Genomic DNA, 22,449 nt, shown 5'->3' on the forward strand with positions numbered 1-22,449 from the left:
GCAACTGTTTCCCTGAACACTTACGCTCGGTCCACCAAAATGGGATCTCCTGGTTACTTTCTATTTAAGCTCCTCTTCCCATACTGACATTTCTGTCCTGGGCCTCCTGCATTGCCTCACTGCATTTGTAGGAAAAACACCTCATATTTCAATTGAGGCCACACGCAATTTGGAGGAAAAGCATCTTATATTTCACTTGGGTAGTTTGTAACACTTTTGGTATGATCGTTGAATTATCTAACCTCTAACACTACCCCGCCCTTCTCCCTTGCATCTTTCCTCCACCTCAGTTGCTTAACCAGTTCCACAGTTTGTCTCAGTGTATCCAGCTTGAGACCACACATTCCAAAGCTGATAATTGGCCTACCAAGGCACCACCTTGCCTGAAGTCATCTGTTGTCTGCCCTGATTTGTCATGTTTTTATCTTGCCTACAGCTCTTCCACCCCCTCCCATACTTTCAGTCTGAAATAGGGTTTTATTCTGAAACGCCACCCATCCTTTTTCTATAGGGAGGTTGCACGGAGTTGAGGTCACGACCCGTGACCCGTATTGTTGCCGCGCAACGGCAACTGGAGGACACGCGGTGAACTACAGATAAGCATTTACTATGGCTGTCAGCACAGCTGGCCCTTCTTCTGGCCCAGCATCCGGACTGGCTGCACACCCGCGGACCCCGGGCCGTCTATCCCCGCGGCCGGGGGTGGGGTGGGGGAGGATGGAAGAGGTCGGGGTGCCGCTGGGTGGGCGGAGGGAGCAGACCGTCCCCAACTCTGCTGCAGCTGATGTTGCCTAGAGCCGCGGCCCCGGCCCTTCTTCCCCCCGGCCCTTCTTCCCCCCGGCCCCGCTACACCCGGCCCCGTGTGTGGGCGCTGCCGACCCACAGCCCGTGACATTTATAATCTTTGGTTGACATAAGGCTACTTTCAGTCACTGCGACGGCCGCTCTACCGGGTCACGTGTCCCCACCGCGTTGACGTCGGCACGCTCACTCCGCCCATCCAGCCGCGCTGATCACGTGACCGGTCGGCTCTGACGTCAGCCGGCGCTCGGTCAGTCACTGCGCCCACTCGGCCAGCCGCGCCGCCTGGCCTCCTCCAAGATGGCGTTTACATTCGCGGCCTTTTGTTATATGTTGGCGTTGCTGCTCACTGCCGCGCTCATATTCTTCGCAATTTGGCATGTGAGTATCGCACTATGTTAATCTTGCTTCGTGCGCAGTTTATGCGGGGCGATAAGTTGCATTTATGCGTTTTTTATCATGGATGAACGTGGGAGGGGTGGTCGCGTTGGCCTGGGTGGGTTGCGCCCGTTGTCAGGCCTGAGGGCAATGACTTCAAACCAAGATAATGGTTCTCTATTTCTACCTCATTGCGGACTTTGACTCTGGAACTGATGCGCTGCAATGATGTAAACTGTATTCAGCTCCTATCTTTCGCTCAATCGTACTTGCATTTGACTTGATTGTATTTATGTATAGTATTATCTGATCTGATTGGACAGCATACAAAGCAAAACATTTCACTGTGCCTCGGTACACGTGACAATATTAAACCTAAATTCTGGATCATATTATCGTCCAACCCATGTTTAAAGAATCCCAGTATTTTGGTTTGGTCGTTTTTTGAATGGCAGATACAGAATGGAATCAATCAGTGTATTGCCATCATCTCATTCAACATCCTTATTGCTAGGCTGGCATGCAAATTATAGATGCAAAGAGCTACAGATAGTGGTTTACAAAAAAAGACACAGAGTAACTCAGCGAGTCAGACAACATATCTGGAGAACATGGATGGATGATGTTTTGGGTTGAGACCTGTAGATTGTTTTCTTGGTCAGACTAATTGTATCTTTATTGAGTGGATCTAATGATGATATAGTCAATATTTCCCCATGAAAGCCCTGACGAGAGGAGGTGAGTGCAGAATAGATTTAAATTGGATTTGCTGTTGATTCACTGTGTCATTTAGATTTGTTTGTGAAAATGCATTTGTGAATACTAGTAAATTATATTTTATATGCTTTTTTCCCCTCAGATTATAGCATTTGACGAATTGAAGACTGACTACAAGAATCCTATAGACCAATGTAATACACTCAATCCTGTAAGTTAATGGAATGATTTTGAATATTTACAAATATTCTATTTCTCTTTCTATGTCTTTCTCTTTCTATTTCTCTTTGGCATGTCTTTAAGTCTATTGATTTGTGCTGCCTTAACTGTTGTATTCTGACTGTTGCTAATCTACAATGATCTTGTCAGCTGTCGTACTAACATTCTTTCAATCTGCTTTTGTCATTTTTTTCGGCCAAAGACAGTTGTAAAGGTCAAAAAGTTTAAAAGAGTCAAAATGGCATTAAAGGTTTGTACTAATTTCTAGTTAAATGCCTTTCATTTTAATTTTTATCCTGGGGTCATATGTGAATGTCTTTCAGGTCGTAATTCAAAATTTGCAGGATATGAATTGAATGCTATATTAATAAAACTTGAATTATGGATTAAATTAAAATCAGTGCCATGTCCACCTGGACCAATTACGATAGCAGTTGGAACTTTTTGAAATTGTCGCATGTAGTGTGGAATGAAATAAGTTTGATATTTAATTGTAAATATCAAGAAGTATTAAAGATTAATGCATTATAATATTGTGAAGGCCATATAACTGAAAGACTATTGTAAATGGCCCAGCATCATCCAACATAACCCATTACTGTGCATCTGGTGAAGCATTTAATTGTTGCTAATAAATATTCATCTTTATATTGATGTTCAGGCTTTCAAGAAATGGGGAGTTAGTTTCAGAAGACATTTACTTCTGGAACTGCCAAATATGTACCTTTTTAATCAATTGTTTGACAAAATGTCAATCTTTTAATTTATTACTAGCTGAAATATTTACACAACCTTCAGCTGATTATGGATGATGGACACTATTTGGCATATTTTTCACTCTTCACAGAAATGTGGTCAAGTTCCTCACTTCTCCGTGTGTTGTATTGTTTTTTAAATCATTTATATTTACCACGTGTCCTATTTTATCTGGGGGTTCCTACCAAGTCCAATACTCTTTTAGATTGAGCCATTTTTTTCTTCTCTTGCTCTTACATCTTGCGTTTAGTACATTTTCGGTTTGGAGAGCAGCCAGGAAGATGGAGTTGCTTTCGTGGTCAGATGCCAGTGCATCTGACCTCCTGCTGCACTGCTCCCACTGCAGACTGCACTCTACTCATCATTAAATCTGTTATTCATTCCAGACTGCTATGATCTGATGAGTCAGAACTATTCACTTTGCGTTCTAGCTTTTTCTAGCTATTGATTGTGTTCAAGCACCATTTGAGTGGAGATTTTAAGTCCAAAATAACACATTTTCCATTTCACTTCACATTTATATTAAATTTATTTTAGTTCCATCTATTTTTACTTTAATTTAACTTGGTTATTTAAAAAAAACTTCTACATTTTAAATCTCTCTAAATGTTATGGTCTATTCAATGGTGAAAGTTGCTTTTGATAGCAACTAGCTGTCACAAGCTATTGAAACTGGCCCTGGATTGCATCCCCCTAGACCTTGTTGCCACTTGTGTTCCGCAGAAAGGCTACAGTGGTGGTCTCCAGTAAAGTGGGTGTCATGGGTCTTTGATAAATTAGTCAGGTGTGGATTCATGTGGGAAATGAATGCTGACAAGTCTTGAATTTAACAAGACTGCATCTATTACACTCTGCAGTCAGAGTTAGAAACTCTATGGGTTTAGAGTTAGAAACTCTATGAGGTGGGGTGGGTCTGTTTAATTCAAAACTTTCTTTAACTTTTTCTAATAATATAATCCAGCATTCTATTGCTTGGATTACTATTCTGCTTTGGGTGAGTGCATTGTGAGTCCTTTGGATCTTTTTTAGCCGTCATTAGATATGTGTGTGACTCATGTTTGTTTTAGTCGAGTGGTACATGACTTGCCTTTACTGTTTCTTTTTGTAATTCTGTTGAACTGATTATTTTCTTCAACATTCAAGTTTTTCATTAATTCATCTAAAATTAATGTTAATATGGAAATTTGACCGGGTTGTTACATAAGTTAACACATCTTTGAGCAGAACTGAGATGTACTTCCAGCTCACTTTTAATACCAACAGGATTGTGCTTTGAGCAATGATGTCTGAAGTATGGGGACTCGCTCTCCAGGTTGCGAATGAGCTGACAATGCAAATTCTCCTGTTATCTTTTTACAGTATTTTTCAAGACAGTAATATTAGTAAAATGTTTCATGGTATTCATTCAGTATGTACTCTATTATATTAATTATAGGCTGTATTAGGGTGATTTTTTAAATGAAATGAAAACTATAGCAAGTCTATGTAGAGCAATACAGTATGGGTAACTGTAGAAGATGGATAAAGACAGGCGGAAAAGCAGGGAACTTGAAACATATTTTAAAAGAAAGATGCCAATCAATAGGACTGATATAATGGTAGTGCAGAAGTATTTAATTTCCTCATAAATCAAAGCCAGGTAATCAATGCTGTTCAGGGATTGATTCAATTGGCATGTCAGTGATTAAGATTTGTACTCATCATTGCAATTTTGGACAATAGACTAGGCAATAGCTGCAGGAGCAGGCCATTCGGCCCTTCGAGCCAGTACCGCAATTCAATGTGATCATGGCTGATCATCCCCAATCAGTACCCCGTTCCTGCCTTCTCCCCATATCCCATGATTCCGCTATCTTTAAGAGCTCTATCTAGCTCTCTTGAAAGTATCCAGAGAACCGGCCTCCACAGGCAGAGAATTCCACAGACTCACAACTCTCTGAGAGAAAAGGTGTTTCCTCGTCTCCGTTCTAAATGGCTTGCCCCTTATTCTTAAACTGTGGCCCCTGGTTCTGGACTTACCCAACATCGGGAACATGTTTCCTGCCTCTAGCGTGTCCAAACCCTTAACAATCTTATATGCTTCAATAAGATATCCTCTCATCCTTCTAAACTCCAGCGTGTACAAGCCCAGCCGCTCCATTCTCTCAGCATATGACAGTCCCGCCATCCCCGGAATTAACCTTGTAAATCTTTGCTGCAGTCCCTCAATAGCAAGAATGTCCTTCCTCAAATTAGGGGACCAAAACTGCACACAATACTCCAGGTGTGGTCTCACTAGGGCCCTGTACAACTGCAGAAGGACCTCTTTGCTCCTATACTCTACTCCTCTTGTTATAAAGGCCAACATGCCATTCGCTTTCTTCACTGCCTGCTGTACCTGCATGCTTACTTTCATTTTTTGCCCATTTACATTTTATTTTTGGCAATGCTTGATCATTCTCTGAACAGGATTCTACTTAACAACCAAGGCTGAATGCTGTCACCCGGAACTTGATAGTTGAAAATAACATTTGTTTGATGGTTCTCTTATTGAGTGCTTACTGATAAGAATGTGAAATTAAATTGTAACAGAATATTTTCATCATACCAAAAAGATTTTAATAATATGAACAAATGAATTACAACAAAAACTGAGAAAGATTGAGATATATTTTTGATTGTATAGGTTTATAGGTGGATGAAAAGATGATTTGCTGATGATTTAAAAATAAATGGGTAGCCAAGCAAGTTAACTATAGGATCAGATAAAATTACACCCTTTAAAGGACATTTGGAGAGATATATATATAGGTAGGGGGGGTTTAAAGCAATGGTTCGCAGACTTTTTTGGAACACCACCCCTGCGGCTCCATAAACTCATCCTAGTGCCTCACATCCTACCTAAAGCATTATTCTGAATAGTAGTGTGTGCGACTCGCTTTGATCACTAATAGTGACTCATGCACAGCACTATTTACTAACATTTCTAATTAAATAAAATACTGATTTAGTGACAATTACAAGTGTGAGTGCGCTAGCAATACTCTTAGACTATTACCCCAATAACTGCATGAATCACTACATAATATTCACGTAAATGACTTTGGAAAAGTTCCAGAAATATTATTTAGCAAAACAGTACCGCCCTGAAGCATGTCAAGTGCGTACTGACACCTCTCTTGCCCAATGCCCCGCCCAGCTCCCACACTGGATCTCGGAACACCCAGAGCATCTCATAGGATGTGGGAGATAAGCGCACAGCATGCACACTGCCAACGTTCTCTTACTGCAATGTTGCCACCGACAACTTGAAGGAGAAATCTCCAGAGGCAGTGACCAATTTAACTGCAGGGAATGGCTCCGAAACCCATCTGCCAATGGTTCAGTCTGTGTCTATACCCTTCAGAATTTCAAATCTCCATGGAGGGACAGACAACATTTCGGGTTGTGATTCTTCTCTGTATTTTGCTCGATATTCCAGCATGTGGAATTCTCTATATCTGCTAGAGGTATTTTGAAATCCTGAAAAGATTTCTCAATTTGTTGAGTTCCTTTAGCAGATATCCTCACAGCCCACTATGTCCTGTGGGTAACTATCCAATTACTCAAAGTATCTCGCACCAAAGTTATTTCAGGGAATCTCTTTAATCTGTTTAGAGCTTTCACATTTCCTGAAAGTGCTGGCCAAAATCTTAAGAACTTGTAACACATAACAGTACAGCAGAGGATCAGGCTCATCTGCCCGCATTATCTGTGCCAAAATGATGCCAAGTTAATCTCATCTGCCCGCACACAATTCATATCCCTCCATTCCCTGCATATCCATCCCTGCCAGTGTATTCTGGGCATTCACTATTCTGTGTGTGTGGAAAAAAAGAAGAAAACCTGCCTGCACATCTCCTTTTAACTTCCCCCTCTGACCTTCAAGCTTTGCTCTCAAGTTTTTTACATTTCCAACCAGAGGTATAAGTTCTGATTATCCACCCTATCTATGTCTCCCCTGAACCTCTGATGCTCCAAAGAAAATAATCCAGGTTTGTCCAACCAGTTAATACTGTCTAATCCAAGCAGCATTCTGCTAAAATCTTCTGCACCCTTTTCAAAGTCGTCTCCTCCTTCCTGTAAAGGAGCGACCAGAACTGCACACAACACCCCAAATGTGGCCTGATGAAACAAATTAGAAATGTTTTGACTCTTTAACCAGTTCACACATTCTCACCAATCGAAGTGCAGAAGTTTGAAGATTTACATGATTGTAGATATGAAATTTAAAGTGGGGCCGCTGAGGTCTTGTTTGCCTCATGATTATGTTTGGATGAGACCTCGTTGGTTATGTTTTGGGGATTAAAGTTCTTGAGGAATGATTTTTCTGAAATGCTGACAAAAATCAGCAGTTTCCATAGCCTTGCATGTTGTATAGATGCCCCATGTGGTGTTTCATTCCATACTGCTGTACCTCTGTACATGCTTTCTAGCATTTAAGTAATTTGAATGATATTTGTTGGAATCATTCTGTTCCATGTATTGCTTCTGTTGCTCCGCTATGCTTGCCTCTCATAAGATCTAAAACCTTGAAGGGGTAGGTAAATGCTATTTTCGAAAATTAGATTTTTGTTCCATTTTCAATTCAAAGATTTCAATATTCGGTTAAAATGTTATTTCCTTTCAATTCCACACAGTTTATTTTTTATCGGTGTAGGAAAGAACTGCAGATGCTGGTTTAAATAGAAGGTAGACATAAAATGCTTGAGTATCTCAGCAGAACAGGCAAGAAGGAATGGGTGATGTTTCTGGAAAGAAGGAATGGATGATGTTTCGGGTCGAGACCCTTCAGGCTGATGTCAAGGGAGTGGGCGATACAGAGATAAAATGTAGTCTGAGACAGTAAGACTGGTAGAAGAACTGGGAAGGGATGGAGAGAGAGGGAAAGCAAGGGCTACTTGAAGATAAAGCCCTTGCTTTCCCTCTCTCTCCATTCCCTCCCCAGTTTTACCAGTCTTACTGTCTCCGACTACATTTTATCTCTACCTTATTTTTTACCTGTATTGGATATGATCTAACTTGTTTTTTCCATATTTTAAACTGCTACTGGGAAATAGCACATTTTAGCATATTTAGCATAGGATGGATAGGTCTTTTATAAATTCTCTGTATTTCCCGGTGGTTTTTGGAAGTGCCATGTTGGTTAACCCTAACTCCAATGCTGACATAAGGAATAGCAGATGCTGGTTTACAAAAAAAGCACAAAATGGTGGAGTAACTCAGTAGGCCAGGCAGTTTCTCTGGTAAACAAGGGCAGGTGAAGTTTTGAGTCGGGACCGTCCTTCAGTCTGAAATGTTCACTATAACATGTCTACCAGAGAAGCTGCCTGACCTGCTGAGTTTGTCCAGCACTTTTTTTTTTAACATTGTTCATGGTTAGTATTAAGGTTTGCATCTGTTAGGAACTGAATGAGACTTCTGGAACTGTTAAAAACTGGCAAAGAAAATATACTTCTAGTTTCTTTACACTGGCTGGATGAACTATGGTGCCCAGAGATAAAAGCAATATTTAACTGGAGTAACTGCTACTTGTGTTCCACTTGGGTAGCTTGCAACCCAACAGCGTGAACATTGAATTCTCCAATTTTAAGTAACAACTCATCCCTTCCCCCTCTCTCATTCCACTACCATTTCTCCCACTATGTTCCATCCCGCCTCTTTTTCAGCATTCTTCCACCATGACAGTCAGTCGCAAGAAAGGTCCTTACCTGAAATGTCGCCTATCCATTCCCTCCATGAATGTTGTATGACCTACTGAGTACTTTGTATTTTGCTCGAGATTCCAGCATCTGCAATTCCTTGTGTCTCCAGTATTTTACTCTGCTGTGTTATTGAGTACAAGATGAGCGGCTTTGATAAATTGATGCATTAGATTCAAAATAAACTCCACTGCAAAAATCTATTGCTTTGTAACATTTGAACTTTTATACCATAGGATAGCCATGCAAAACATAAAGTTTATTAGGATTTTTTTGGCTCTGGTTTTAAAACTAAAAGCAAATCTAAAAAGAAGCATACTCATTTTAAGGTTTTCTTTTCAGCTGGTACTTCCCGAGTATCTCATCCATGCCTTCTTCTGTGTCATGTTTCTCTGTGCATCTGAATGGATTACACTTGCTCTCAATATGCCATTGCTGGGCTATCATATTTGGAGGTAGGTTACTGTTGTCTGTATGTTTCTTCTGCTATGACTTTTGTGTTGTATCGATAATTGAATTTACCATGTTTGTTGCCCATCATTTGTTAGCTTATTTGCCACTTTTACTCTGCGTCTTCGTTCCATATGTTTTTGCCTCAAGCCCACCAATGATTGATAATCTTTTCAATTTTTAGGCAGATTTAAACATCAACATTTGGGTAACTTGAATGCGCAGTACATAATAGAATAAAAAGTTTAATTCACCAAGATGTGATAAACGAATCATTAATATCAAATTATTTAAATTTGAGTCAAATCTTGCAGTTATTCCTGGCATTCTAGTTCATTTTAAGATTGCTGTGGTTGTGCAAACCTTGTTGTGGGCTTAATTGATAAATGTCAGTGGTTAAAATTTTATCTGATTGAACACTTATGGGAATGTGTGGAGAATAGGTTACAGGGGAAAATTACTAGGGAAATAAAATTGCTCTAAGCTAGCGTTGACTTGATGGGCCAAATGGTGGCTCAGCTATGTTATATGGATATATTAATGCTCCTGCCAAACTTCATTTAATTTGCAATGCCAAAACTGATTTGATTTACTGATAGAGCATGGAACATAAAACAGGACAGCATAGGATGAGGCCCTTTGGCCCACAATGTCCACGCTGAACATGACGCCAACTTAAACTAATCTCCTCTTCCTGCATATGATTCTTAATCAATTCATTCCCTGTATATCCACGTACCCATCTAAAAGTGTCTTAAAAGCCACTATCATATCTGCCTCCACCCTACCCATGGCAGCATGTCCCAGGCACTAATGCTGTTTTTTTTAAAAACTTGCCCCACTCATCTGCTTTAAACTTTGCCCCTTTCACCTTAAAGCTGTGACATCTAGTCTTTGACATTTCCATTCTGGGAAAAGGGTCTGACTGTTGACCCTAATTATGCCTCTCATAATCTTATATACTTCTATCATATCTTCCTTCAGCCTTCAATGTTCCGGAGAAAATAATCCAGGTATAGCTAACCTCTCCTTCCAGATAATGCTCTATAGGTATAGATAGAGGAGAAATGAAAATGTCTGAATAAATAAGGCATTTTGTAACCAACTGACCTTTCTTATATTTAAAAACAATGAGGTAATGTTTTAAACATAACAATGATAGATTATTCACAAATTAAGTGAGTACATGCCCTCTCATTAACATTGGGTGGCGCAGTGGTAGAATTGCTGCCTTACAGCACCAGAGACCCGGGTTCGACCCTGACTGCGTGTGCTTGTCTGCACGGAGTTTGTACTTTCTCCCTGTGACCTGCGTGGGTTTTCCCTGGTTGCTCCAGTTTCCTCCCACACTGTAAAGATGTACCTAGTGTGTGTAGGACTCCGTGGGCCGAATGGCCTGTTTCTGCGCTGTATCACTCAACTAAACTAAACATTGGCACAGCAGAAGGTAGACAAAAATGCTGGAGAAACTCAGCGGGTGAGGCAGCATCTATGGAGCGAAGGAAATAGGCAACGTTTCGGGTCGAAACCCTTCTGCACAGCAGATCTAGGTTCTGTTGTGGCTTGTTTGTATACAAGGGGAAAAAATCAATATTGAAACAAGATTGGATTGCAAAATATGACTTGGCACTCTATTCATTAAACTGTACCAATCCAGTTGACTTGATTGCTGTGTGTTTTTGAAGATAAAAGTAGAGTAGCGTGCAAAATCTACAACTACTGTAACTACTATCTTTTCTGGGTAGAATCAACAGAAATGTACAGCAGAAATATAAAATGTTGCAGTGCAGTGGGGTGGGAGATTGCAACCTTCACGTGGTCCACCCTGTTTCGACGAATGCACAATCAAATAAGATCAAATAGAACAAGATGTCCTACAACTTTAGGCTGTGCACGCCATATGCAAGAAAGGACCAGAGCAGTAAATGGGTTTGACTCATTTTTATGTCTTTGTTTTTGTAGCTGCTTTGTAATTAATGTTTCTTTTCACAAACTCCAAGTCACCCTTGATTTATTAATTGAAGCATATGATAGAAAGGACCTTTCAGTAATCTGCTGCAAGACAAAGGAACTCCGCCAATCTGCCCCATCATGAGTCACCATTCCCCTTAACTCATTGATGACGAAGATCTGCAATGATATCCTGCATAGTCCACTTCCCTTTTCATGAGCACTTCCTCTTAAAGAAAGCCAACATCAATGTTGATATCCACCATCATCTTTGGCGCACCAAATCAGCCTTTGGCAGTCCATGGAAACATAGATAAAAACATAGAAAATAGGTGCAGGAGTAGGCCTTTCGGCCCTTCAAGCCAGCACCATCATTCAATATGATCATGGCTGATCATCCAAAATCAGCACCCCGTTCCTGCTTTCTACCCATACCCCTTGATTCCGCTGGCCCTAAGAGCTCTACCTAACTCTTTTGAATGCACCTAGTGAATAGGCCTCCACTGCCTTCTGAGGCAGACAATTCCACAAATTCGCAACTCTCTGTGTGTAAAAGATTTTCCTCATCTCAGTTCTAAATGGCCTACCCCTTATTCTTAAACTGTGGCCCCTGGTTCTGGACTCCCCCCAATATCCGGAACATGTTTCCTGCATCTAGCGTGTCTAATAACTTAATAATTTTATATGTTTCTATAAATCCCCTCATCCTAAATTCCAGTGAATACAAGGCCAGTCGCTCCATTCTTTCATTATATGATAGTCCCGCCATCCTGGGAATTAACCTCGTGAACCTACGCTGCACTCCTTCAATAGCAAGAATGTCCTCCTTCAAATTAGGAGACCAAAACTGCACACAATACTCCCGGTGTGCCCTCACCAGGGCCCTGTACAACTGCAGAAGGACCTCTTTGCTCCTTTACGCAACTCCTCTCTTTATGAAGGCCAACATGCCATTAGCTTTCTTCACTGCATGTTGTACCTGTATTCTTACTTTCAGTGACTGATGTACTAGGACACCCAGGTCTTGTTGTACTTTCCCTTTTCCTAATCTGACAGAGTCTGAAGAAGGGTTTCGGCCCGAAACGTCGCCTATTTCCTTCGCTCCATGGATGCTGCTGCACCTGCTGAGTTTCCCCAGCAATTTTGTGTACCATTCAGATAATTATCTGCCTTCCCGTTCTTGCCTCCAAAGTGGATAACCTCACATTTATCCACATTATACTGCATCTGCCCACTCCCCCAACCAGTCCAAGTCACTCTGCATCCTAATAGCATCCTCTTCACAGTTCTCACTGCCACCCAGCTTTGTGTCATCTGTAAATTTTCTAATGTTACTTTTAATTCCTTCATCTAAATCATGAATGTATATTGTAAATAGCTGCGGTCTCAGCACCCCACTAGTCACTGCCTGCCATTCTGAAAGGGACCCGTTAATCCCTACTCTTTGTTTCCTGTCTGCCAACCAATTTTCTATCCATGTCAATACCCTCCCCCGATGCCATGCAGGGCTCGAAATTAACGGTTGCCCTGGAGCCAATGGCGACCTAAAGTCCCGCCGGGCAACCTAAAAGCCGTGCCATTTTGCCCGGCTTGGCAAGTACCCGGGACACCTATCGTTCAACTCTGAGCGGGCTCCCCTCTCTATCTCTCTCTCTCTCTCTCTGTCCCTCTCCGTCTCTGCCCGCCATCCATGTTCGAGCCGATGGTTCTCCGCTGGTTGTGCGCAATTGCCGCCCTGCACATGCACACTGCCACGGCAACTGGTCGGCGCCGGACATTTTCTCCCTACCTTTGCATTGTGGGAGAGCTGACCAGTCGCCGCGACTGCTGAAAACCAACGCAGAATCACTCCCTGAAGCTGGAGTAACTCCCTGGAGTGACTCTTGCTTCTTGGTTTCCTGGTCCTCCAAAAATATTCCAAATGGAATTTAAACTGGAGTGGACCCTCCACCACCAAACTCCAAACTCTGAAAAATAACAGCCTATTGCACTTTATCTGTTTATTTATTGTGTGTATATATATGGTCTATGGTATATAGACACACTGAACTTTTATCTCCTGTTCTGTATTATGTTTACATATTCTGTTCTGCTGCAGCAAGCAAGAATTTCATTGTCCTATCTGAGACACATGACAATAAAACTCTCTTGACTCTTGACTTCTGAACCATCTGAATTTGTAGTCAGCAGGGCAGTACTCTGCATATCGCCAACTTGGACAAGCAAAAAAGGGTTCTTGGGGAAAAAAGAGCTACATTGAATTTAGTTGCGTTTGGTAGGGTAACGATGGTAGGGTGAAGACTATTCCATGCTTTAATTGTGTGGGGGGAACTCCATGGAGCAGCCAGCATCTCTGGATAGAAGAAATTGGGTGACGTTTCGGGTAGCTATCCTTCTTTAGATTTCCTCTGGTTTTAGTGTTTTTAGTTTAAATTAAAGATACAGCGTGGAAACAGGCCCTTCAGCCCACCGAGTCCATGCCGACCACCGATCACCCGTACACTAGTTCTATCCCACATATTAGCGATGTAAGTCAAGAATGTTTTATTCTCTCACGTCCCTGTTAGAACAATGAAAGCCTTACTTGCAGCAGTTGGTTAGTGCGAATCGAGCGGAGGTGTTGGTCGAAGCGATCTCCAAGCGTACGCTTGGTCTCACCGATGTAGAGCAGCTGACACCTAGAGCAGCGGATGCAATAGATGAGGTTGGAGGAGGTGCAGGTGAACCTCTGCTGCACCTGGAAAGACTGCTTGGGACCTTGAATGGAGTAAAGGGGGAGGTAAAGCGACAAGTGTAGCATTTCTTGTGGTTGCAAGGGAAAGTGCCAGGAGAAGGGGTGGTTTGGGTGTGAAGGGATGAATTGACCAGGGAGTTATGGAGGGAGCGGTCTCTGCGGAATGCCGACAGGGGAGGAGATGGGAAGATGTGGGCAGTGGTGGGATCCCGTTTGTAGATAAGAAAGCTGGGAAAAAATCAGCGGGTGAGGCAGCATCTTTGGAGTGAAGGAATAGGCGACGTTTCGGGTCGAGACCCTTCTTCAGACTGATGTCGGGGGGGAGGCGGGAAAAAGAAAGGAAAAGGCGGAGACAGTAGGCCGTGGGAGAGCTGGGAATGGGAGGGGAAGGAGGGAGAAAGCAATGACTACCTGAAATTGGAGAAGCCAATGTTCATACCGCTGGGGTGTAAACTACCCAATACAATACAATACAATACATTACAAATTTATTGTCATTTGAGCCTCAGTGAGACTCAAACGAAATTTCGTTTACACAGCCATACAAACAAAGACAATGTCCTACAGACATATACACAATTAAATTCACACAAACATCCATCACAGTGAACCCACTGTGATGGAAGGCAAAGTCTTTTCTCTCCCCTGCTCTCCATGTCTCTACCGATGTCCAAGCCCCAGGCGGGTGATGATAAGTCCCACGGCCATTTTAGGCCGCGCGGGGCGATTTACGGCCCCGCTCCCGGTCTGAGAGTATAAGGTTGGAGCCCCCACGGGCGATGGTGAGTCCCACGGCCATGAAGCCGCGCCAGGTGATGTACGGGTCCGGTCCGGGTCGTTCCAACCCCGCGACACGGGCTGGTGAAGTCGCGTTGCGGGAGCTCCGGGAAGCGGTCTCTCTCTCCCCCCGGACCCGCGAGCTCCCGATGTCCCAGTCCACTGGACCTGCGGCTGCGTTGCTGGAGCCTCCGAGCCCCAGGAGTCGAGTCGCAGCAGCGAGTCACCACCGCTCCCCACGTTCTGAGGCCGGCCAGCCCCACGATGGTGAGTAGTCCGCAGCTCCGCAGTCTCCTGAGCCCCCGGGTCGTTCAGGTTGGAGGCCGCTCCACGGTGCTAGGCCCCAACGACAACGGAGACCCGACAGGGAAAAGGTCGGGTCTCCCAGACGGAAGAGATTTAAACAGTTTCCCCCTGCCCCGCCCCCCACATATACACATTTAAAACTAGTATTAAAAAACACCAAACTACATTTTAACTAGACAAAAAATTAAAAAAAAGACAGACAGGCTGTAGGGGCCGCTGCAACGGGTGAGTCGCGCCGCCCACCCAAGCGAAATATGAGGTACTGTTCCTCCAATTTGCGCTGGGCCTCACTGGCCATGGAGGAGAGGCCCAGAGTTAGGCCCAAAAAGGTCGGATTCGGAATGGGAGGGGGAGTTGAAGTGCTGAGCCACCGGGAGATCAGGTTGGTTATTGCTAACTGAGTGGAGGTGTTGTACGAAGCGATCGCCTGCGCTTGGTCTCACTGAGGTTGATCATACGCTGAATAATCCAACCACATTTTTATTTGGAAGTGGAAAGAAATAATAGAAATTGCATTCATTGCAACGTGTAAAAGGAGTTGAGATACTGTATATACTGTATTATAATTTTGCTGCATGTCATTGTGGTATATATCATGTCTTGATTGGTGAATATGTTTAGTTTGTGACTTTATTTGAAGCAGAAATAATATGTGAATGCTTCATTGAGCATAATTCCGACTGGTAACTACGCACTTCGTCCAAGCACATTATCGCACCCATCATGCGTGCGCATCATGCACGCGTCTTAAATGACCACCTAAACTGTCATTTGGCAACCTAAAAAGCTGCCTACGTTGCCCGGCTGGAAACGGAGAAATAAAGTTAAGTGCTCTAATTTTGTCCACTAATCTCCTGTGTGGGACCGTATCAAACGCTTTCTGAAAGTCCAGGTACACTACATCCACTGGCTCTCCCTTGTCCATTTTACTTGTTACATCCTCAAAAAATTCCAGAAGATTTGTCAAGCATGATTTCCCCTTCGTAAATCCATGGTGACTTGGACCGATCCTGTTACTGCTATCCAAATGCGCCGCTCTTCCATCTTTGATAATCGACTCCAGCATCTTCCCCACCACCAATTTCAGGCTAACTGGTGTATAATTCCCTGCTTTCTCTCTACCTCCTTTCTTGAAAAGTGGGATAACATTATCTACCCTCCAATTCACAGGAACTGATCCAGAATCTATAGAACATTGGAAAATGCTCACCAAGAATTTCTTTCCTCAAATTAGGATACTAAAACTGCTCACAATAATCCAGGTGTGGTCTCACCAAGGCCCTTTCTATCTTGTGGTCCAAGGGGGTGGGGGTAGGAAAATCTTGGATTTTGCTTGATCAAATCTGGCACACAGCTTGTCAGCTTTGAGGCATGCTTCTGCAACTTGGGCTACCGACAGAATGCACCTCAAAACACTGTAGAGATTTGGCCAATGTATCCTAAAAATCCTCCAATATCAGATATTGCACATTATTTTGCTATTATAGAAAGCAAAGTTTTAGAATACATGGTCACCTATTTCAGATGGAGAAACTTATTTGAGGATTGTGACTGAAATTCTCTACCCTAGGGTGTTTGGAGATAAAATCATTGAATATTAAATTATTATTAATAACATTTAAACTACAAAGAAGTTTAAGGAGAGGAAGAGCGTTGCGATTGGATTGGCCTTGATCTTATTGAATGGCAGAGTTGCATAAGGGGTCGATGGGCCTACTACTATTATCCTACGTTACAAGAATCGTAGTTTTTTTTATTTGTGAATTTATAGAAGCATATTAGATTCTCTAAATCTTTAATGATTATCTGAAGATCTCTTAAGTCTGCATTTTTAAAATTAATTTTGCCTTTCAGGAAGCCAACTCCATTATCCAGTATTTTGCACTACTATCCAGGTTATCTGTAGTTACAGTCGTGCAACATGGAAACAGGCCCTTCGGCCCAACTTGCCCCTGCTGACCAAGAGGCCCCATTCTATGCTAGTCCCACCTGTCTGCATTGGGCCCCATATTCCCCTAATCCTTTTCTATCCATGTCCCTGTCCAAATGTCTTTTACATGCTGTTATGGTACCTGCCTCAGCTACCTCTTCCACAGCTCATTGCACGCATGATGTATACAACCAAAATGGAGTGACTTTTTTTTGCGTTAGATGCAATCATATGCACATAATATCTTGAAAAGGAATAACTGATCCTTTCATTGGAGGAGGGAATAAAGAATTAAGCAATACATTTAATTGAGGAAAGTCAGGAGGAACTCGTGGGGTATAAATGCCAGCAGATAGTGGTTATATTCTGTAAAATATATGTTTTATAAATGATTAATAAATAGGTATCTGGCTGCTTATCGATTTTGCCTTTAATAATAAATAGTGATTTTAAAAATATATATTACTTAATGATGCTTTCTTTTTAATTAGAAAATGTCTCTTTGCAGGTACATGACAAGGCCCGTGATGAGTGTTCCAGGTCTCTATGATCCAACCACTATTATGAATGCTGATATACTAGCATACTGTCAGAAGGAAGGGTGGTGCAAGCTAGCATTTTACCTCTTATCCTTTTTTTACTACCTGTATGGGTAAGTTAATGCAAAGGTGAATTACATCTTTAAATATTTTCTTAACAATTTTCTATTTCTGCACCACCAGAATGCTTTAAATGGTTTAAGAATGATTTGCACAATTTTTAAGTTTTAAACTTGACATTTTGCATAATTTTGCATAATTTAGCAAAGCACTAAACCAGTCTGCAATTTGAAGAAATGAGACGTAGTTAATTGATAATGTCTAAGGAACCGATATGCTACAATGCTGAAAACTAAATTCTGCACTCTGTTTCTTCCCCTTTGGTTTATCTATTGCAATTGTTTAAACTGATTGTATCTATATATGGTATGTTTGATCTGTTTGTGTAGCATGCAAAACAAATTTTTTCACTGCACCTTACTTTACGTGATAATAATAAACAAAACCTAATATTAATCTTGGGTTTTGAAACCCTGCAGATGATAAAAGCCAACAGACAGAAATAATAGAATTCTTTAGCTGTGAGGCTCCATAATATATCGGGGATAATTTTGCATTTCACGTCTTTGGGGTAGAGCCCAAAGTCTTAGTGAATCTAAAATGAGGACTGGTAAAGAGCTCCCTCACAGCGTTCCTCAAATATTTTGTTTTTTGCTGAGGATTCCAGCATCTGCAGTCTTTTGTCTCTGCCATCAGTAAAGGTGTTATTCTGCACATAATGGATGACTCTTTATATTGCTTATAATTTAGAAGTTGGAGCGGTGAATGTTTGGTTTGAATGTTTTTGTGGTGGAATGTTTCTGTTAACTTTCAAGATTTGGTACGATGATAGTATTGTAATTTTACGGGCACATTTTTGCTCTGGAGTAGTTAATTCTGATGTCTGGTACTCAGTACTGAAGAAGGGTCTCGACCCAAAACGTCACCCATTCCTTCTCTCCAGAGATGTTGCCTGTCCCACTGAGTTACTCCAGCATTTTATGTCTATCTTCAGTGTAAACCAGCATTTGCAGTTTGTTCCTACACACTCAGTACTGCAACTAACTTGCTCTTGGTGCTCATAACATTTCATAACAAATGCATACATTTCTATGAACTGCTTCCTACTTTCATCAGATGCGAATAGAGTTGGATGGCATCAGTGATGATGGGGAAGGAAACTGTGTCGGATTATTCTGTCAGGGTTTTAGTCAGAAGACTCATGCATAAACTTAAATCTCAGTACTTGTATGCGTTTTTTGTCCTCCAATGTGGTTGAGGCTCAATTTAAAAGCATTCAAGCATATTGTAAAATTCAAAGCTATTTTATGCTACAGTGCATTCAGAAAGTATTCTGACCTCTTCACTTTTTCCACATTTTGTTACGTTTAGCCTTATTCTAAAATGGATTGAATTCATTTTTTTTATCATCAATCTACACACAATACCCCATAATAAAAAAGTGAATGTAAAAAAGCGAGTTTAATGTATGAGCCCAGTGTTTTTAACCTTTAAGTGTTGGCTTTAACAATTTGAAATTTACTGTCATATTTATCAAAATACTTCAGGGAGCAATCAATTACAACAACTACAGCTTTATTTCTGCAAATTGTTTTACTGTGTTGGACATGTACAGTATGTTGTTTGAAGTCTCTGCTGCTATACTTTGTGTTAGGGCGCCATTTGAACATTAAGGAACCTGTTCATGGTTGGTCAGTCAAACTGGATAATCAATGCTGTGTCTTCTGTCTCTTTGTGTTATTTTACCACTAATCTTGGATTTGGTTTAGGTACAGAGAAAATATATGTTTTGCACACCATCCATCCAATCAGATCAGATAATACTATACGTAAATGAAATCAAGTCGAACTCGAGTACAATAGGAAGAACAAAGGGGAAATGCAGAGGGCAGAATATAGTTCTCAGCATTGTAACGCATCAATTCTATAAACAAAGTCCAATGTCCGCAATGCGGTATAAGTGAATTGGAAAGTACCGTTGCTTATGGAAGGACCGTTCAGAAGCCTGATAAGAGGGAACGAAGCAGTTCCTATGTCTGGTATTTTAAATATTGGAAGGATTTGCATGTGTTAGTATACTGCTATTGAAGCATTGAAATACACACCTATCATTAACCCTTCTTGAAAGTTGCAGAGATCCAGCTGTTGAACTAAGGAATAAAGACATCTGTAATAAACTGGGGAAAAAACCTACAAAGTGCTGGAGTGCCTTGGCGCGTCACGCAGCAGCTCAGCTGGGCATGGATGGGCGGACTTTCAGCTCGGGGCCCTTCTGCGGACCCATTCCGGAGCTGAAACGCCGCCTATCCATGTCCACAAGAGATGCTGCCTGACCAACTTAGATTAGTTTAGTTTTGTTTTTAATTTAGAGATACAAGGCGGAAACAGGCCGTTCGGCCCACCGGGTCTGCGGCAACCAGCGATCCCCGCACATTAATGCTATCGTACACTAGGGACAATTTTTACATTTACCAAGCCAATTAACCTACAAATCTGTACGTCTTTGGAGTGTGGGAGGAAACCGAAGATCTCGGAGAAAAACCCACGCAAGTCACGGGGAGAACGGAAAAACCCCGTACAGACAGCACCAGTACTCTAGCACTTTTTTTCCCGTAAACCAACATCTGCAGTTTCTTGTGTCTCTATATTAAATAGAACTGAATTAGTTGGACAGTGAACGAGTTGGACAGAGTCCTAGGGTACTCGCAAGTTGACAGCATTAGAGCACCGACAAATTGAGTAGCAATGAACATAGCTCGTGGAAGGTTTCTGTGAGTCTTGTACACACAGGCCTCGCTCCACCATTCAACAAGATTAAGGTTAATTAGTTTGCACGATGACATTTTTCTGCACTAAGTCCGTATCTGTTGATTGCCGTAAAATTTAATAGCTTTAGAAATGTGACAGTAACTAGAGTATATAAGACTAGATTTGCGGAGGTTAGTAATATGGGTGAAAAAAAACTAGCTGCTTTGGGGGGGGGGGGCTGCCACTTTCAAGATGAAAGGCAGCTTCCATAATTTTAGATCCTCTGTCAAACAAGATGATAGAACTATAACACTTATTTCACCAAATACGAACAAGTTTCCAGGAAGGCTGGATTTAATGACTGATGAGATTATACAAATTAAAGTTAAATTGAGAGCAATCCCCAGCTTTGACAGATTTTTTGAATTTTTGACAATTTTGTTTTTCAGAATGATCTATGTGCTGGTGAGTTCTTAAATACAGTTCTGCGATTCAATGAAGTTATGCACTCCACGAAGGAAACAAAAGGATGATGGTGGTTTTCCGAGAACGGGTTCGTCAGCGTAACTTATAACTCACCAGATATGACGTGCTTAAAAATATACAAATTGATTGCTTTCCCTCACTTTTCATGGACTTTTGTCCCCCAAAGTTTATAATTTTTTGCCTGTGCAGGATTTCTTTAATTTTGCCTTGGCCCAAAAATCTGAATTATGTTTGAACGTGTATGAAAATCAATAATTGCAAGATTATATTTTCAGCATAAAATTGAAATTGCACACTTATGTGATGTAACTTAAAATAACCTGGATATATCCTGTAATACAGAATTATGTAACTAGGCCAAAATGTTTGAAAAATGTGACCAGTTCAAACAGATAACTATGTTGAATATCCAATTATTCTGTTTGAATAGTTAAATCTCATAGCATACCAGTTTATGGTTTCGTGACTTTAGCTTTTAGTTCTTCACACTGTCAACAGAATTTATTTTAAAATGGCTTGATATTGTACTCACAAGGGCAATGATAGGTATAACCAATTACAGTCAATTTGCATGGAAAAGGATCGATTTATGTAAAAACTTTAATTTGAAAATTCTGTAAAATGTCATTTTAAGTAAAGGTTTTTTTCTTTTGGACATGGTGTTCAGCCGTTTTCACTCCAGTGGCAGTGCCAAAATCATTGATTTGAGCTAAAAATTTATGTAGTCAAAGCTGAACTATAAGACATAATAAATTTGAGTCTCGTATCTTTATTTTCTCAGATTTTGTTTTGAAGTTGAAACAACAAAAATTCCCTTTTAGAATAGTTCTGTATATCTGGTTTGTCGTAATGAGATGGTGCATTACAGCTGTGTGTGTTTTTTCAGTACAAAGCCCTGCAAATAAAAGCTTGGATTATAAATTAAGCATTGAAGAATACAAAAATGATGTTTAATTGAACCATAGGCCGTTGTCCTGGTGTTAGTTTAGATAACATACAAAGGGCTAAATATTGTTCTGTGCAATGTTAGAAATAACTCGGTTAACAAAATGAGACTTAAAATGTAAGGGTGGTCGACGGAACACTTTAATATCCTGAAAAATACATGCAAATGGAAAAACAGATTTTCGACAGTTTACCAACCAATTTTGGTATGTCAAAATGCAGTATATTTTGTTTAAGCAGAACTAGATAATAATGGACTTTAATTTTATACTTTTAAGTGATCTCCAGAAAACATACAGAATTCCCAAATCTTTTGAACTATTTATTTATTTCCAATGTTGCCCACTTTCTTAGCTGTGTATTTTATGAGAAAACTGAATATTTTTGCCAGTAAGATGAATCTAATAAATTGGCAAATAGGTCACACGGTAATAAGAACACTCCTTTCTGTTGCCCCAGCCATTCATGAATCAAATATATTAAAGAAAATTCATTAACACATCAAAAGTATTATAATGTGTCTGCATTTCAGTTGCTTAATTAGGTTCTGACAAACGTTAGTATGCTGTAAATTGTGATGTATCATTCTAGCAACTTTATTATTGCAGAAAAGTTTGCATTCAAGTGTTGTATCCTTCATGCTGGAGGTAAGATTTGAGTAGAATTTAGTTTATTCAGTGCTATGACACTCTGATGCCATATTAACTGAGTTTTTGATTTCTAGGCTATGCTTAGACTTGTTTATCTACTTCTGTTTAAAATGGGTGATCTGGTTGTTATTCCTGATTATGGGATCATGTGTAAATTGATGGCTTCATATTCTACCGTAAAATACTGACTACATTTATGGGACTATGTTAAATCTTTTTGGGTGTGCAGAAAGGCACCGTGTAGATCTAAGTTCTTCGCAGTTACTGTACACAGCCCTTCAGG

The 22,449-nt window shown here is 41.0% G+C and overlaps 1 protein-coding gene across 1 annotated transcript; it reads left to right on the forward strand.

Moving 5' to 3' along the window:
* The first annotated feature begins 1,009 nt into the window (after positions 1-1,009).
* On the forward strand, positions 1,010-21,492 carry cnih1 (cornichon family AMPA receptor auxiliary protein 1). Its single transcript, XM_033027258.1, has 5 exons — positions 1,010-1,182; positions 2,039-2,107; positions 8,934-9,046; positions 17,247-17,390; positions 20,535-21,492. Exons 1-5 carry the CDS (start codon positions 1,102-1,104, stop codon positions 20,560-20,562), a joined length of 435 nt encoding a protein of 144 aa, XP_032883149.1. The 5' UTR covers positions 1,010-1,101; the 3' UTR covers positions 20,563-21,492.
* The last annotated feature ends 957 nt before the right edge of the window (positions 21,493-22,449 follow it).

The sequence above is a fragment of the Amblyraja radiata genome, chromosome 9 (genome assembly GCF_010909765.2).
Source record: "Amblyraja radiata isolate CabotCenter1 chromosome 9, sAmbRad1.1.pri, whole genome shotgun sequence".
NCBI lineage: Eukaryota > Metazoa > Chordata > Chondrichthyes > Rajiformes > Rajidae > Amblyraja > Amblyraja radiata.

What these genes read in the sequence shown, in the direction of transcription:
- cnih1 (XM_033027258.1), top strand. Translation starts at nt 1,102, where the DNA reads ATGGCGTTTACATTCGCGGCCTTTTGTTATATGTTGGCGTTGCTGCTC. An exon ending in AATGTAATACACTCAATCCT is followed by an intron (nt 2,108 to 8,933) that starts GTAAGTTAATGG and finishes TTTTCTTTTCAG; the next exon opens with CTGGTACTTCCCGAGTATCT. An exon ending in CTGGGCTATCATATTTGGAG is followed by an intron (nt 9,047 to 17,246) that starts GTAGGTTACTGT and finishes GTCTCTTTGCAG; the next exon opens with GTACATGACAAGGCCCGTGA.